The 16702-nt window shown below is 36.9% G+C and overlaps 2 protein-coding genes across 21 annotated transcripts in view; both read right to left on the reverse strand.

Annotated features, from left to right (window-relative positions):
• Positions 1-1879: 1879 nt before the first annotated feature.
• On the reverse strand, positions 1880-3485 carry LOC120113270 (uncharacterized protein At5g01610-like). The gene has a single exon (XM_039134238.3). The coding sequence runs from the start codon at positions 2634-2636 to the stop codon at positions 2157-2159; it is 480 nt and encodes a 159-aa protein (XP_038990166.2). The 5' UTR covers positions 2637-3485; the 3' UTR covers positions 1880-2156.
• Positions 3486-5224: 1739 nt separating this feature from the next.
• The window catches only part of LOC120113263 (uncharacterized protein At5g08430-like), a 42835-nt gene continuing 31357 nt past the window's right edge, over positions 5225-16702 (reverse strand). For 9 of the 20 annotated variants that reach the window (XR_016399060.1, XM_088714909.2, XM_039134195.3 and 6 more), the window contains 3 exons: positions 15194-15241; positions 15064-15105; positions 5225-5828 (listed from right to left, as the gene is read on the reverse strand). Coding sequence is in view for 14 of the 20 variants with exons in the window: in XM_088714909.2 (XP_088571035.2) it covers positions 5437-5828; positions 15064-15105; positions 15194-15241 (482 nt within the window). In the remaining 6 variants the exon portion in view is untranslated. Of the gene's footprint in view, positions 5829-5930; positions 5976-15057; positions 15106-15192; positions 15242-16702 lie in introns of those variants that run through there. The other 11 variants (XR_016399062.1, XM_088714913.2, XM_089928637.1 and 8 more) reach the window with 4 other exon arrangements.

Genomic DNA, 16702 nt, shown 5'->3' on the forward strand with positions numbered 1-16702 from the left:
TAGCATGAGGCATGCACAAGATATTTAGCACAAAAAGAAGAGTTTGTCAAGAAGATAAGAGATGAAGATGCAACAGAAGGTAAATCATAGGAATGTATGATCAAAACATCCTGTATTTCTTCGTGAAAAGGGAACATTACATAATGAAATGTTTAGCCGGTAAATTAATTTTCCATAGAATACACATGAACTTTCCATCATTAGAGATGTTTTTCTTGATTATTTTATTCTATTTCATGGCCAAGCTTGCCCAGTTGCTCGTCAAAAAAATGTGTGAAAATTAATGTTGGAAATCACATCTGTATGGCTCTTTCAGTTGCAATAGAGATGAACGATTTAGAGTAGCAGAAATTGGATCTTTTGCACTTGTATATGGGTTTTCTTGTCAAAACTTCTACTCAGCAACATAAATTAGCTCTGTATATTTAGCTAGCTTACATAACTTACAATACTAGACAGGGATCATTAGCCCTATGATTACTTATCAAAGCACATCATTCTGACAAAGCTATGTTTCTACCTCCCTGATTGTAACACTTTGATTCTTTAACGATTTACAACCGCAAACAAACAATAACCTGCATTTTGTTTTGTATGGTAAGGTTTTCATTTGAAAGGTCAGTGGTTCTGAAGTCTTAGCCATTTTTCTCAAATGAACTGCTTGTTAAACCACCTTATAACTACTAAAAATGTGGGTCATGAGGTAAATAGGTTATCATCATATAAACCAATAAAATCTCAAAGTGATTCCAATTCTTCCTGATTATTTGGTAATAACATAAATACCAAGCAACTGACATTCCACTAAACTAACTCATACAACTTGAACTTGCACACTTACTGATTATTGACCTTACAACAGACCATGTCAGTCTCTAAACACCAAAAAAAGTCATATAAAAATATATAGATTGTTTTCTTTTGAGGGGAAACATAGATCTCAACCAAAAATATATAGAATACCTGCCCTCTTTGCTCCTTTTTTATTTCAAGAGGAAAGAATCACAACATTAACATAGGGCAGAAGAAAAACTTCGAAAACTTGCACACAACAATTAGATGGATGATTTAGTTCTATCCTAAGAGGGTAGGCCCAAATATTGCCTTAAAGCAACAGAGCTGGTATAATCTTCATGGGCCAGGCCTCGGGCCTAGACTCTATTCATTTTTAATCGGGCTTCAAGCTGGGCCTATGTAAAATTTGACATTTTCTGTGCCCAAGCCCGGCCCATAATTGGCTTTATAACATGCCCCACCCGCACCTCCTCTCCTCATTCATTTAAGAATAAACAAAGTTAAGTTATAAGAAACCAAGTAAAACAAACTAAATCCACGAACCAAAAGAGGGAAGATAAAGGAATATTAAGAACACATACCAAATTTCCCTAGCACACTGAAATCCAAATCAAATGAGACCTCTCAAAGAATAAAAGTACACTACCATCAGACGCAACCATCAGGCCTCTTTACTAATCTCTCTGTTTCTGACATATGGCAAAATTAATTGTCTATCAGCATGACATCAATGTTACAATTCAGGAAATGTAATAGCAAAGTAAGGTCCTTATGACCAAAACCATATTAACAAGACCAGTTCTCATTGTTCAGCTAACCACATTCTCATCTCAAAAGAGGAAAAGAGAATACAGATCCCAACCTGCAAATTCTGAATATAGTGATACCTACAAGAGACACTCAGCATCCACTTTTCAGTAAAAGAAGACCCAACAAAGTTTAAGATGATGATTGATTTCAAGAGAAGAAAATCATTTCCATCAAACCCAAACTTCATTATTTCTTCTTCTTTATAATTCAACAACCTCCATGAAAAAGCCTAGCTGTAATTAAACATGCAAGCACTAGATAGTTCCAATGTATATCCATCTATCCTTCCATCAAAACCCAATACAATTAAGGTAAATAAAAAGGATACACGAGTTCTTCAATTGCATCTCAAACAGATGAATACCAAGTCAACAATTTGCAGTATAACTTTAATAACAAGATCATGGGAGCATATAATCTTTATTCAATTCGACAATCGAATTGCAATAATAACAGATACACCATCCTCCATCAAATCCTCAACCTACAAAGCAAACAATGCAAAGGGCAAGGGAAGAGAGAAGGCAAAGATCAGAACCAACAGTGCAGGCCTAAGAATCTGATACCAGGGCGGCGGCGGCGGTGCAGTCAAAGCCGCAGTGGCATTTCGGGCACTCTTCAAAGTTGGAGAGGGGGAACGATGCAGAGAGTGGACCAACATAGAAATTTAGATCTCCGCCACTCCTCACCACTCCATTAATGCCAAACCACATGAAGACGACCTTAACATTTACCCCTCTCAAATTGGTGAGCGAGCCAGACTCCACCTTCCCTGTGATCTTCTTTTGGTACTTCAACAAGTAGCCACCATCCACCTTGAACTCACAGTCTCCACTCAGAAATACCTCAAAATTTCCATCTTGGTTCAGTGTATAGCTCTGCACGCCCTCTGGGAGGATCCCCTTGGGAAAACTGAACCTCTCCAGCATCTCATAGGCCGACGGGGCGTCGGAGACCAGGGCCTCTGTGAATGATAGGGAAAGGGAAGAGATCAGGAGGAAAACCAATAGAGTTTTGGAGGTTGGCATCATTCAAAGGTGGAATTTTTTCAAGGAGGAACGGATTGGGTTAGGTTTGTGGGGGAAGAAGAGGGGGTTTTGATTTTCTTATCAACCCCTTCTCTTTCTTCTGGTAGGAATGGGCAAAAAAACAAACAACTGATGGGTTTCTCTCAAAGGTGGGACTTTTCCGGTGGAACGGGATTGGCGATGGTATGGATTTTCTAGAACATGGTGAGTCTTTCCCAACGAACCAAACTTTTTGGTGGAGTTCTGAATCTTCTGATTGGAAACGAATGGAAACTAGTTTGTTTCTGTCAAAGGTGGGATCTTTTTAATATGCGGAAATTGATGATGGAATAGGTTCCTAGAAAATGGTCAGAAGTTTCGTCTTAGGAGGTATCGTGAAGGTTTTCCTCAAAGGAGGGGCCTCTGTAATGGGCACAAATGGTGCCTTTCCGTCAAAGATGGGATTTTTTTTTTTTTTTTTTTGATGAGATGAGAGTTGTGATGGAATGGGTAACTAGGAAATGCTGAGATTATCTCAAAGATTGGTTCTTTTCCGTGAGGGAGGGAGTTCACAGGTTTGGAACCGAATGGTTTTATAAGAATTGATGGGTTTTCACAGTGGATGGATCTCTTTAATGGGAGGGGGTTTGAGAGGAGAAATAGCGAGGAAACAGGGAATCTAAAGGCCTTTTTTGTCAAAACTATAAGATCACAGAAGGGGATTCTTAATGGAGAGAAAGGGCAGGCCTTTCTAAATGATGAGATCACTTAAAAAAAGAGAATATGGATGGAGAGAAACGGTTGTTTCAACGAAAGTGAGAGAGTTGAAGGGAGACACAGACAAGGGAATAGGATGGCGACAGGCTGGCGTATGGATACGTTTGGGTGTCAGATACGGACAGACTCCAAGATTTCTATATGTGGTGCCCATGGCTTGGCTTCTTTAGCGAATGTCGCGCTTGATCGCAGAGTCTGTAAGGTAGATTGTAAAGAAGTGCCTCAAACCGGCTTAGAAATGATCCTCTATTTACCCCTTCCTATAATCACCATGTTACCTATAGTTGGGGGGAGTGATTCAAAACGTCAAAACCATATTATTATTTTTTTTTCAAAAAGTTAAAAAATAATAAATTTTGAAGTGTACCGGATAATTCTCTCTTTTCTAGCCATAGGATCTTTCTAGAATGGTTAGCCACATACGAGGCTATCCAATCTACTGCTCCGTTGGCCTCACGATACACATGCTTTGCCCGCAGCGGATGGTGCTCGCACATCCCTCCCACATCCTACTGAATCTAACCAGTAATCGTAGCCGAGCACGATAGCATGGGCTCGCATCTAGCGCCACGCATAGCGCACACTAGTTCAGGTTGCTCGTAGTTTCAAAACCTTATGTTTACAATATGCTAGTTTTTGTTTTTTTGTTTATTGCTCGGATTATAGCTGTTGGATGGATAAGCAATGTTGTTTATCTTATCTACGCAAAATATATCATTTTTTGGGGTCTCTGGATTAGAAGAGAATTCATGAAAGAATAGCAGAACTTTTATTTGGATGGAAGTAGGTGTCTCCAAGGAACCAGTCAAAGCGTTTTAGATGAGAGACATTTTACTCTTAACCAGCTAGAGTTCGTTGCCCTAGGTTTCTCACCCGTTCACACTATATACGGGAAGGCATACTTGGGGTATTGATGTCCATGGAGTGCGAGCGAGCATATCTTGCAGCACCTGGTGACGAGAGATTCTAGCTTTGATCCTCAGATGATGCATCCCAAAAATCTAGATTCGTAACCGGTCGGTCCCTCTCTTATAATAAAAAAATTGCGAATTAAGTGTTACCAATGTTATAAGAAAGGGTCTCTACATACCAAACAAAGAAAAAAAAACACAATTAAGTGAGAGGTGATAATATTGGTGCGATAGATCTAGATTTCAATAACAATAACCTAAAATTAACATCAACCTCACATAGCAATATGCCGTTGGAGATGTATGCAATTTTTAATGAATTGTATATGGTATACTACAAAGCCAGTATATCCTATCCACTAAAAATATGTAGATATTAATGCAGCCACATTGATACGCAAAATAGCTTGAGAAACATTAACCAGCAAGTCACGAAGGAACGGTGTAAAGGCTGACCATCATACATTCCCAAATTTTTATATGTCACACCTGGATTTGCATACATATAGCTAATGTGAAACATTTGCAGCTAGGATAAGTTATTGCTGTTCTCCTAGTTTAAGCTGCAAATCCATTTTCAGAATACAAAGTACTGGGGTGCTACGAAAGACATGAACTTGAGATTTGGTCAGCCTCTTTGTTGTCTACAAACCTGTGATCTCAATTTTGTTCTCAATGTGCCATCCCAGGATTTGTGCACATCGGAAATTGTAAGCTGCAACTCAAGACAAGGAACAGAAGCATTATTTAAAAATGTGAATATCCTGAAGAGAAAGCAATGACCTTACCAAAGCACCGACTGTGGATGAGTACCACCTGTACAATGTTCAGCAGCACAACCAAATTTTCTAACTTTTTCACTGTTTAACCACCACCCAGTCACACAATTCTTCAGGGAGTGATGGAAATGAAGTAAAGCTCCGATTAGACAACAGCAACAACAAATTCTTCAGGGATTTAATAGCATATCATTGAATGGTATTTTTGCCATCACATAACTGCTTTTTACATGAACAAAATTCAACACTCATTTTTTGCATAGAGGAAATTGGGGAGAGCATTCCACAAAATGGGCCAGTCAATTAATGATCTAGGCCTTCAGATTCTGCATGTGAAAATAGTCAGCAATTATGACTTTAACGGAGAGCATCCATCAACAAGATCGCTTCTTCTTTGGATTGACCTGTTCTCCACACTCTGAAGTCATCATCAAAGAAGCCTTCTTCCTTCCAGTATCTCAGTGAAGCCAATGCAAACGGTCCCTGTTCATTCCCTGAAGGGTCAATATAGTTCCATACTTTCTGCCTCTCAGAGATCATTGCGTCCACAATCTCATAGCAGGTATCTGCTGTTGATGGGTCATTTTCCTTCAAGGCAGCCAAGCAGTCTTCTTCATCTTCATCTAAATCAATTATCTGTACATCTGCAGTCCTCTTGTACCTTAGAATTTCTTCATCCTCTACGATTTCAATTATCCGGCTGGTGTTGCTGTTTTCGTTTATTACACTAGACTTGAGTGGCTCACTTTCTGCAAAGAAGAGTAATGTCACTTTGAGTGAAGACTATCCCTCTTCCTCCATGGAACACAAATACGTAATGCAGACAATATGGCAATACGGAAAAGCAATACCTACAAGAGATAGCTACTGCTTTCTTTCTGTATTCATGGTCCAAACTGTTGTGCCATTAAATATGAGATATAAAGGCACGATGGTGTTAAGCCAGGTTGCAACAGAAAATATAATAATAATAGAAATGGTAATAGCAATAACAGAAACCTTCATGCAGTAAGAAGATGAAAGGAGAGAAACTAATGCGGTTGAGCTTTGCTCAACTTTTCTTTGAAAACAAGAAAGAAAGGAGGAAAACGAAATGGAAGCTTTAAATTATATGAATGGACTGATCAAAAGATGAGGAGAGGGAGGAGGTCAGCTATTGTTGTTCCAGAATTAAGGCAGTGTTTTGAAGTTCCATTTATCACTTAGGCGGCCTATTAAAACAGGTTGGCAGGACCCCCACATTGAATTGCGTTTAACTCCAAAAAAAGAATTCCTAATAAAAACCAGGACTTCTTGTGAGAATCAATGGATTTCATATAATCTTAAAGGTCGTCCATTAGCAGAGAATGAAACAGTAGGTATGCTTTTTTCCCTTTGATTGGCATTGCCTTTAGCATATATTTTAAGATCCTTTTGACAAAGATTAGTGTCTAATATCTCGATTAAGCCATAGCTCGGCAGCTCAGGAATTGCTAGAACAATTTAGACTGAGTTTTTGAGTGTTTTAGGTGTCTGTCTACAGATTCCCACAGGGATCAAAAGTTTTAAGTTCCTTCACCTTTTTTCACGGGTCAGCTTTTATTTTCTTCTTGGGAAGAAGGGTTTCTTCACTTTTGTGTTTTGTGTTCCGAAAGCTAGAAGGTACCAGCAATCTGCTGATATGTTGATCAGTCCCAGTCAGTCCCCTTGTGTAAGATACACTTAAATCTTTTGAGAAGTTGTCGATCTCTTCTTTCAATAATGATTATATGCACCTGATTCGTGCAGACCTAGGTAAGAACTCCTACGATGACAGCTTCTAAGCTATCATGTTCCTTCTATGCTTTCTGGTTAACTTCTACACCACTTCTATTTCTGAAGGAAACCAGTAACAACCTAGTTTTTACCTTAGACTTGTAAAACTAAGGCAGAAATCCAGCAGATTCTTGTAGATCCTTACTTATTCTTTTGCTCCAAACATTTCAGTCTGAAACAATTTTTTGTCAGTAAAGAAGTTCTAGGATACCTCAAATTTATCCATATGTTTCACCAGACCTCTAAATTTAAATCTCAAGAGCCCTATATCATAATCATATCCCCTAAATCCAACTAATTCCATAAGACTAATTAGATATGAAGTACAGATAACTCAAAACTGCATACCATGTCCCCATTGGATGTGCATTGGAAATCGATATTCATAGGGCACTTCTAGGATACATGTCCACTAACTACATTTGGTAGCTCATTTTTACAAATTCGAAAAAGCTATCCATATGCTTTCTACATAAACTTAAGATATTTCCTTGGTTCCTCTTGAAATGTGGGGGAAGGTCTTTATTTTAAACATTTTTAAAATGAATGTTAAACTTTTAACATTGAATGGTTAATTTTGGATTTTGAATGGCAACTAAATGACGAGTTTGTGGAAGTTGGCACTATGATATAGAGTACGGATTTTATTTTGATAGCCCACTATTCTTTATAGATGCTATTTTTACACACACAAACATGTGTAAGATATAAATACATACATATGTACATATTATACACACAATGCAGCAGTATGATACCACATTTTGGTTTGATCTATAGTAATAAAACCATCCAACTCAGCTGAAATTTAGGATGATATGCTTAAGAAAATCTAAAAAAAGATCAGCAGTCTGGATTTGCAAATTGTATAGTCTATAAAATATTTTTGCACATCCAACTCAGCTGAAATTTAGGATGATATGCTTAAAAACAAATGATTTTTAGTCTCTAGGCATTATATACAATGTAGATTATGATCAACAGTGTGGATTTTGACTTTAAGAGAAGCATTTGAAGCCCAATGCTCTCAGAAGCAAGATTCGAAAACTCTGTTTTGGTTTTCATTTTCAGCCAAGTTTGTGTGGTTTCGGTTTCGAGAGTTCTGGCAAAACATTCCAAAAATTTTTTTAAAAAAATGAGAAAAATTATCACAGAACATTTTAATGTATATTTTTGTTATATAGACTCATTTGTGCAGTTTTTAACAGTTTTAAGCTGAAGTTAACATTATGTACCTATGAAATATGCTGGTCTTCTGTTCCGTTTATATTTTTTATCCCTTTAACTTTAATTGTTCAAAACATGACTTCTGAAGATTTTTACTGACTTGTGCATTAAAGCATTTTTTTTCACCTCGTAGAAAAATTCACAAGTGTATTAGAAGAGAGAGAGGCCAACAATTTGCAGCCAGACTAAAAATCTATAATTAGACCATCTACATTCGGATCCTAAAAATATACATCTCAGAGTCCCACTAAAAAAGGAAGTCTCTAGGAGAGGGTGTTAAACCCACTTCCCCCTTCCAAAGTGTATTAGATAATATAGCTAACTATTTCTCCTTCTATGGCATTATATCCTTTATACATCCAATCACGTTAATTGCACATGACAAACACAAGTATATACATACATTGTCACATCCTAGTCATATTGTATCCTATTTTTTCAAGATTTCTCATATAGGAGCATCAGTATCATGTAGCATTCATCTCCCATATCCATGTCCATACTTCACAACTAATTAAGTATTTCAGTAGTCTTATCTCTCAAATGTACTGTCCTATCACCTCATTGAACAATATAATCTTTGTTGTCCCTTGCATCAAAACCCCCTTTCTCCCTCATCCCTTGTACAATTACAAGCATCCAACGGATCTGTACTCCTCACATGCAATCATTTCTCTACCTTAAGAAACCCATTCTTTTCTCTTATGCCCAACCAACCACTATCAGCACCATTAGGGATCACAATAGCCTAAAAAAGGTCCTCATCCATCTTGCTTTGGCGCAATATTCAAATCGGAAACTTTTGAATTTCAAATTCCTTAAAAAAACAAGCAGCATTCTATGTCTAGATCCAGGAATCTATTTTTTAAAAGATTATTATTCTGTTACCATTATACTTATCTCCAGGCTTAAAGATTCAATATCTATCTTCTGACTTAGGGGTCTTCGATTAGTTCATCTTTTCTTATATTTTCTTATAATATTCTCACTAACTTTAGGGCTTTTTTTTTTGGGGGGGGGGGGGGGGGGGGGGGGGTGTTATTGTGTCTTATTTTAACTAGCATTAGAGCCCATAAGTCTACTTTAGGTACTGGTCAGGGTAGGACAGTTATAAAGTATTAAGTCTGAAGTTCAATACATTTTCATCAGAATCCAAAATTAAATATTTTCTTCCATTACTTCTTGTTAGGAAAAGCTTGAAAGTTCATTAATCATGGTCCTGTAAATTATTTTAGCCAAGTTTAGAGTCAAAATAGGAGAAAAGTTATATATACAGGAGAATCCAGAATTGAATTAATAGAACTCTTATCAGCCTTTTCTTTCCCTCCCCCTTGATTGTTATCCTCCTTCCTAGTCTCCCTCTCTTTGCGCATGAGGATTTACCCTCAAACATCTACCAAAACCTTTTTAAGACTTCTGTTTTCTTTTTGTGTGCATCTAAAATAAATTTTCAGGCTCCAAGTTATTAAAAGAATCAACCGCTGAAATCATTTCCATATCTAAGTAGTTTCAAATGGAAAAATCCTCACTGCAAATCACAATAACAAGCATATTCAACATGTAGTGACACATCCAAGGTTTTAAATCCTATGGGATAGGGTTGTCCCGGGTTTTCCATGGAATGGGATGTGCCACCATCCCGCCCCGTCCCGACACTGGGGACAGGGGATGTCCCAAGACGTGCCAATGGAGATGTTGGGACAATGGCGGAACAGTCCTATCCTGACACTTGGGATAGTACCCCATCCCAGCATCCCACAGGATGTCCTGTCAGGACTTGAGTCCTTGGGTAACACATCAATCACTAGATACAACGTTGACAATGCAAGAGCGGTTTCAACAGCAATAGGAGTTTCTCTTAACACATGCATTGTACTTCTGATCACATAGAACAATGTTTTGACTGGGAGAATAAGGAGCTTATCTAGAAATTCTACAGGCTTGCTTGTTGATCAGGAGGATTGATCATCTTCTTCGAGATGGTTCTTTTTCTCCCCCGCAAAACAATGAGATAGGATGTGCACCCAGCAGGTGAAGATTCAAAAATCTATGATTACTGTCTAAAATTTCCATGATTGAAGAACAACTGTCCAAATATCCTGTCATAGGTCAAATCATGACTGTTGTGCTCCAAGATTAATTTATTACAAAGCTCGCCAATGATCTAATCGTGTCAGATTTAAACAACAGCAAAATTAGGATCTAAACAAATTCAATAAATGGAGATTCACGAGAAGAGCAACAGCCACATTTTGATTTTCAGTTCAACATCAATGATCACGATCTAGCACAGATTTGCAACTCATTTTATAAATAATTAAGTATTCCAGTAAGAAAGTGCAAATCACCAGATTGTTAGGATGAGATGAGTAAAAGGAAATTGCTTAAGTCAAAGTCTGTTCAAGACACCCCCGAAAAGATCAAACTCATAGATAATAGACCTCAAAATGCTCATAGTAGAGAACTCATGATGATAGTTGTGGGGTCGAAAAAGTGGCATACTTTGGCCCTGCCTGTTAAATTGTCATGTGCTCATAATGTGATCCACATGTCAATGTTCGCAAAATACATCCCCATATGTCACATACCATAGGTTACAGGCCAATTCAAATTAGGGGCGATTTGAGCATATTGTGGACCATTCAATCCAAATCATAGAAAAAACAAGTATTATGAAATAAAATAATCCGATTGGATAAAGGTAAAATGATAGCATTACTCCACAAGAAGCCAGTCGATAGTGGGAGAATGAAATTTCAGTGTACCCTCCTTTATTTTAGTTAGAGAATACAAGAATTTTGGAGGAGTCAATTTTTTTAATGAGGATAGAATATCATAACCAGCGTGTGCAAACAAAATATACATAACCATATGTAAAGTGGGTGTAACATTAAAAATTAAGATTCTTTGCATTAAAGCTGAAGATCTCTTTAGCATTATTTTAAGTGAAACATTTTGGAGACAGATGTATGTTTTTCTTGCTTGACTTATACTTAACTCCGAAATCTTTTCTTTCGATCCAGCAAGAGAATCGACTTGAGTCGATTCCCCGTGCTGCATCGAAATGCTTTCCCGCTTCTCGTGACCCTTCCTGTCTAAAACGAACTTCTATCGACTACTATTCTAGCACCCAACTGTGCTATGTCTTTATTCTTTGATTCAGGTATTCCTTTGATCAACTCTTCTTTTCAGGTCAGACAATTTTTCAGATCGGGAAATATGAGTCGAAGCAATAACAAGAATATTTCTAGTGGAACATCTTTCACAATCCCTGGAGAGATAGTTCTCTAATAGACCGAGAGATAAGTAATTCGACTCATTCACATATATAGCTCTATACATGGTCTGCCCTACCGATCAGTATGGATCGGTATGGACCGGTACGTACCTGTACCGGACGGAACCGGTACGGTACAGCTATATTTTTCGGTTCCGACTATTCGCAACCCGTACCGACCTCAAATTTTTTTTGGCATTTGGCCCGAACCAGCCGAACCGGTATAATACCGGTTCGATTCGGTATGGTACCGGTACCATACCGGTACCAGTGCCCACCGGTACGTTGGTATGGCGGTACAGCGGACCTTGGCTCTATACTTAAAAGTTGAAATCTCGAAAAAAATTGAAATTTGTTTTAAAGTTGGAAAATCAACATTTTATAAACTAAAGGAGTTTGAAAATTTAAATATTTTTTATTTAACTTGAACAGAGAGTAGTTCCTTATTAACATGTAATATCTCAAGTAAATGGGAATAAACATAGAAATGAAAAGAAGGTGGCAATTAGTTTTCATATTTAAAAGGCCTTTTTCAGCAGTCTTTTGTTTTTAGTGGTCCATCTACAGAATCACAAATCCAACCTACTTGAGCAGTCAACCGACCTAGCCAACACCCAACCTAAAGGAACTGAAATGGTATGGGGGCTGACATATGCGAGCGAACCAACCAAGCAAGTCTCTAAGAAGGGGCCAGCAATAGTAGACAAGGAAGTGAAGGGTATTAGACCTTTCTAATAAAAAGAGTGAGAGAGAGAGAGAGAGAGAGAGAAGAGGAGAAGGGGAGCTCGGAGAAGGACTTAAGGATTCTTTGGTACGTATCCTTCTCCATGCCTTGGAAATGAGATCTGATCACTGTTTTTGAGTCCATAGTCATTTTCAGTCTCAAACATAATGATTTTTTAAAATTATGAATTCCTAGTCACTTTTTCAAAATTGGCATCTTTAGCATCTTTCCAATAGTGTGGTTAATTTCAATTTTAAGTGATAAATCTCAGTATCATTTTCAAATTAGGGTTTCAAAAATTTTGGAGTCCACAAAGGGTGCAACTATTCTTTATTTTGAAATTGACTATTAGTTTCAACGATTTAAGTTATTTTTCATTGAAATCCTGCTACGAGTTTTTGATGTGGAATTTTAAAAGTATATGAGATTTTAGTTGCTAATTTTGAGCTCATGTATATGTGTTATGATTTCACATTCTCTTGTTATTCAAACCTCTTTAACTATAGCATTTACGAGAGCACTGCAAATCTGAAAATAACATCATACTTGAATGTGGATCTCTAGCTCAGTGATATTTTTAGCATTCGAATTTCGATGAAGATACATATGGACCTCTATCTAGGTGGTACATGTGGTCTCTTTCAGATAATCAATGAGGATATATTTGAACCCTTGGCCAAGCGATAAATGTGGACTTGATGATTTATCTGGCCTTGAAAGTGTAACCGAACCTTGATTGGATAACATTAACTATTTGAAATATCATAGCTTCTCTGAAATCTAAAATGTGTTTTCGTTGTTGCAGTATTTTGTTCCTCATAAGAAGATTTTTGACTTTTAGCATTTATAATCAAAATGCTTTCTAGGAACCTTCATCTTAATGACAATCAGATTCTTATGCTATGTTTTAAAAGGTCATTCGCTCTCAACAGGAACTTAAATTCTTTTAACCATGGAAGAAGTTTACTTGTTAAGTTGTGTACCTCATGTTGTCCATTTCATAATCTTTTCAGAGTGTTTGGTGAGGGATCCAATAGACCTTTTTCAAAAAAGAGAGCTCGACATTTTAAAGTTGCTTTTGGATCTAGTGATTATTGAAGAACACCAGCACCAGATAGTTTGCATTTTGTTTGCATTATGAAGGTAGTTTATGCAAATAGGCAATGTTCAAGCAATGCTTGGATTACCAGTTTCAGTACATATATAAGTACCATGCTAGTATAGTGTCGGCATAGGCCAGTACAGTACAGTAAGGCCAACCATGATTCAAAGTTTAGTAATTAAATTTTTTTTAAGATTCATGAATTGTAATGCACCTTTACTTGCACTATATTCAATTGCACGCTTTCTTTAAAGACGGTTAAATTTTAACGCCACTTTTGTTTGAATGTAATAGTCAAATTTTGGATTTCAAATTAAGGGTAATTCTCTTTCGTAGCAAACCAAGCTGTTCCCTGACAACTATCTGGTTGACTATAAGGCACGACTCAAAGTTGAGAAGGCTCAATAGATTGAACAGATTTTACCATCCGCTGTCAACCTTAAATCAACTCTCTAGAAATTGGTGCCAAAATTTTAGCAAAGGCAAATCTAAGCAACAGAGTGGCCTACCATGAAACCTGGATGACTAATGGTGGAAAGGAAGACCTACTTTATTGATTGCAGTTTAAGCTCACGCAAAGAACAACCCATTGAAGTTGACTAAACTTGGAAAGAGCCTAGATGAAGGTGGAGGATGATAACTTTTGATTTAAGAAGCTGTGTTCATCTCAAAGGCACAAATAAGCCAATGAGCCAAATGAAAAGCAGCCCCATAATACAAGTGCAATACATGTACATAAATTGTTTCTCTTCAAAATTATGTAGAATGGTGGGATCTCTCGCCCCTTATTCTAATTTACATGCACCATATTCTGGTCCAACTAGTAGCAAACCTTTGCTCCATACTGATTCCTCCTGAAATTCAAACCTAAGCCTCATCATGTACTTCGTCCATAAATACACCAACTACCATTTCTAAATAAATGGCATTAAGGAATCTCCTCTTGGATAACAAAATCTATTGAAGATAATTATATAAAACAAGTTCTATATGGTAAGGGATGGAAGCGAATTGCTGGTGAGTGCCTACAACCATTTGGAACATCCTAGCCATAACTAGCTTCCGAACTTGGGGTTGCATTGGAAACATATGTAATACTGACAATATTTAACATGTTTTTTCCCTTTTATCAGCCAGCAAAAGATCTAATAGCAACAATTAAATGCCTAAAATACAAACTGCAGATGAGAAATGATGAGAAAAAAACTAGGTTCAAAGCTTGTGATTCATTTAAGCCATAAATCTCAATGACTTGGAATATCAGATTCCTTAACCCTTCAGGAGAGGCCCATGTGGATACGAAGATTGGGCATGCCAACAAAATATTGACAATTCACAGAAAATATATTGCTCGTAAACAGTCCTAACAGATTAGAGAAATACAGGCTCTTTGCATATAAATTTTTAATACAGAGAATTCTATTCCCCACTAGTTCATTAACAGCAGTTTCTTAGTTTTTTAAGATATCAACTCTATCAGATAAGAAAAGACAGCAATAAGTGCAAAAAGAAACTAGCAAAAGAAGTATCTAATAACTGACACAAACTGAAGCCATGACATACTTTAGAATGTAAACAGAATCTCCCAAGAAACAAACAAGCAGATGAACAACAACATATGCAGTCATCAGACAAAGAAGATCCAGTCCCTATCAGGTGAACTTCTAGCTCCAAGGATACCAACTGCTAAGCTGGCTTCACATGATAAATTTTCCAACATTAACTAAGCAATACCCATTTCTACCTGACTAGACATCTGACATGGAATACCACATACTTAATAGGCCACTGCATATAAATGCACTTCTAAACAAGAAAATAAGTCTGAAATATTGATCAAGAATTATGTAGGAGTTCCACCTATGCCAAGTTGTCCAGTGACTTTTGGTGAAGCTCCCATCCCTATCATGTCAAGGATAGCAGCATTTAGATTCTTGAATGGAAAAGATTTATTAACCATGGAAAGGAAAAGAAGTTGAGTCATGAGAACCTTCAACTTCTTCATTATTAGCTGCCTCATAGGAAGAAGCTTCATTCCCTGCCAAAACACATATAACACTTTCAGAAGGCAGATTTGAGAATTAACAAAGCAATACTAAGTCTTTAAACCTAGCCAAATTAGAGAGAGAGAGAAAGATAAACCCCAAAGCAGATTAGAAAGAATCAGGTCAGCTTGTTACTAATATTGTTCAGTTTCAAGCAAAGTAATCTCAAGTAATTTGGCTGGATGAATGACAAAATTAATAGCAATCCCTTAGTAGTCAGCCTAATTCTTCTTCCACAAAATATAAAAGAAAAAGAAAAGTACAAGTACAACAAATTCAAATGGAATGATAATTCCTTGCACAATGTAAGAACTGACTAGAAACTATGAAAAATTGTATCTTACTTGTCTTGAACAGTCAGTCTAAGAGTGGCAAATAACAAAAGAAAAGATTTAACTGAAATGACTAGATGTAAAAAAACAATCAAAGTAACAACAGTGCAGTTGTAAAACTAAAATAATTAGAAAGAGAACTAACACATACACATGTTCCATCAGAAACCAAAAAGATCCACAAAGGAATTAACAGCTTGAGATGAAGTAGAGAATAGAGTGCGTATGACATGAGAGAAGCAATGACTTAATTTAGGAAGAGATGGCTTGAAATTAAAAAGGCAAAACTAACTAAACAAAAAGGTTGATTCCTTTAGAACAATATCTAACAAACTTAAGGTTTATATACAAAGTGTTTGAACTTAGTTTGAATAAGTAAATTCATATAAATTGGCAAATGTTTTCATTTTTCTTCTGCAGCAATCTCATGGAAAGCAGCTCCATTTCCTGATATACCAGAGCAACATTTTAAAGTTCAAAGACATTATGTGATTCTTCTTTTTCTATGGATATTATTATCAAGAGTGCCTGAAGTAATAAGGGTTTCCTTCCCACAGTTCTGTTACCCCTCTAGGTAGTATTAATTACAATAAAGACAATGTCAAACCATCAAAATCAGAGAGAGACACATTAAGTAGCAAAATAAAGGAGACTTTTACACAACAGGTAGACCAGAACTCCATCACCCTGGGCCAAGATGTCTCTTCTTTATCACACCTGAGCTACCAATATTCGATTGCTAAGACTCTAGGGTGGTCTTCTTAGTGCAAACACACTAAGGTGCCCAGAATGATTGTTTCACCCACATAAGATTCATTTGATCCAGGGAGGAAATCCATATACTAACCAATTCCTAGACAGGAACATGGAATACTGGCATTAATTAAGCTAAATGGTTAACCAGACATCTACAGGGGCAGATTCAAACACCTATAACAGTTCAAAACATCGATGTGGAAAAATTATTTAATCCATTTCAACCAGAAAAAGGAACAAGTCTAGCTTGATGACTCCTGTTTAAGTAAATCATAAATAAAAAAAGGATAATAAAAATCAGATAAGTGAATAATGAGCAAACCTGGCTTAAAAAAGGAGTCAGAAAATGAAAGATGCGTGCAGCAA

This window comes from Phoenix dactylifera, chromosome 2, assembly GCF_051530095.1.
Source record: "Phoenix dactylifera cultivar Ajwa chromosome 2, Ajwa_hap1_PhDact_Kaust_v1.1, whole genome shotgun sequence".
In the NCBI taxonomy this organism is placed as follows: domain Eukaryota; kingdom Viridiplantae; phylum Streptophyta; class Magnoliopsida; order Arecales; family Arecaceae; genus Phoenix; species Phoenix dactylifera.

What these genes read in the sequence shown, in the direction of transcription:
- LOC120113270 (XM_039134238.3), bottom strand. Translation starts at nt 2,636, where the DNA reads ATGATGCCAACCTCCAAAACTCTATTGGTTTTCCTCCTGATCTCTTCC.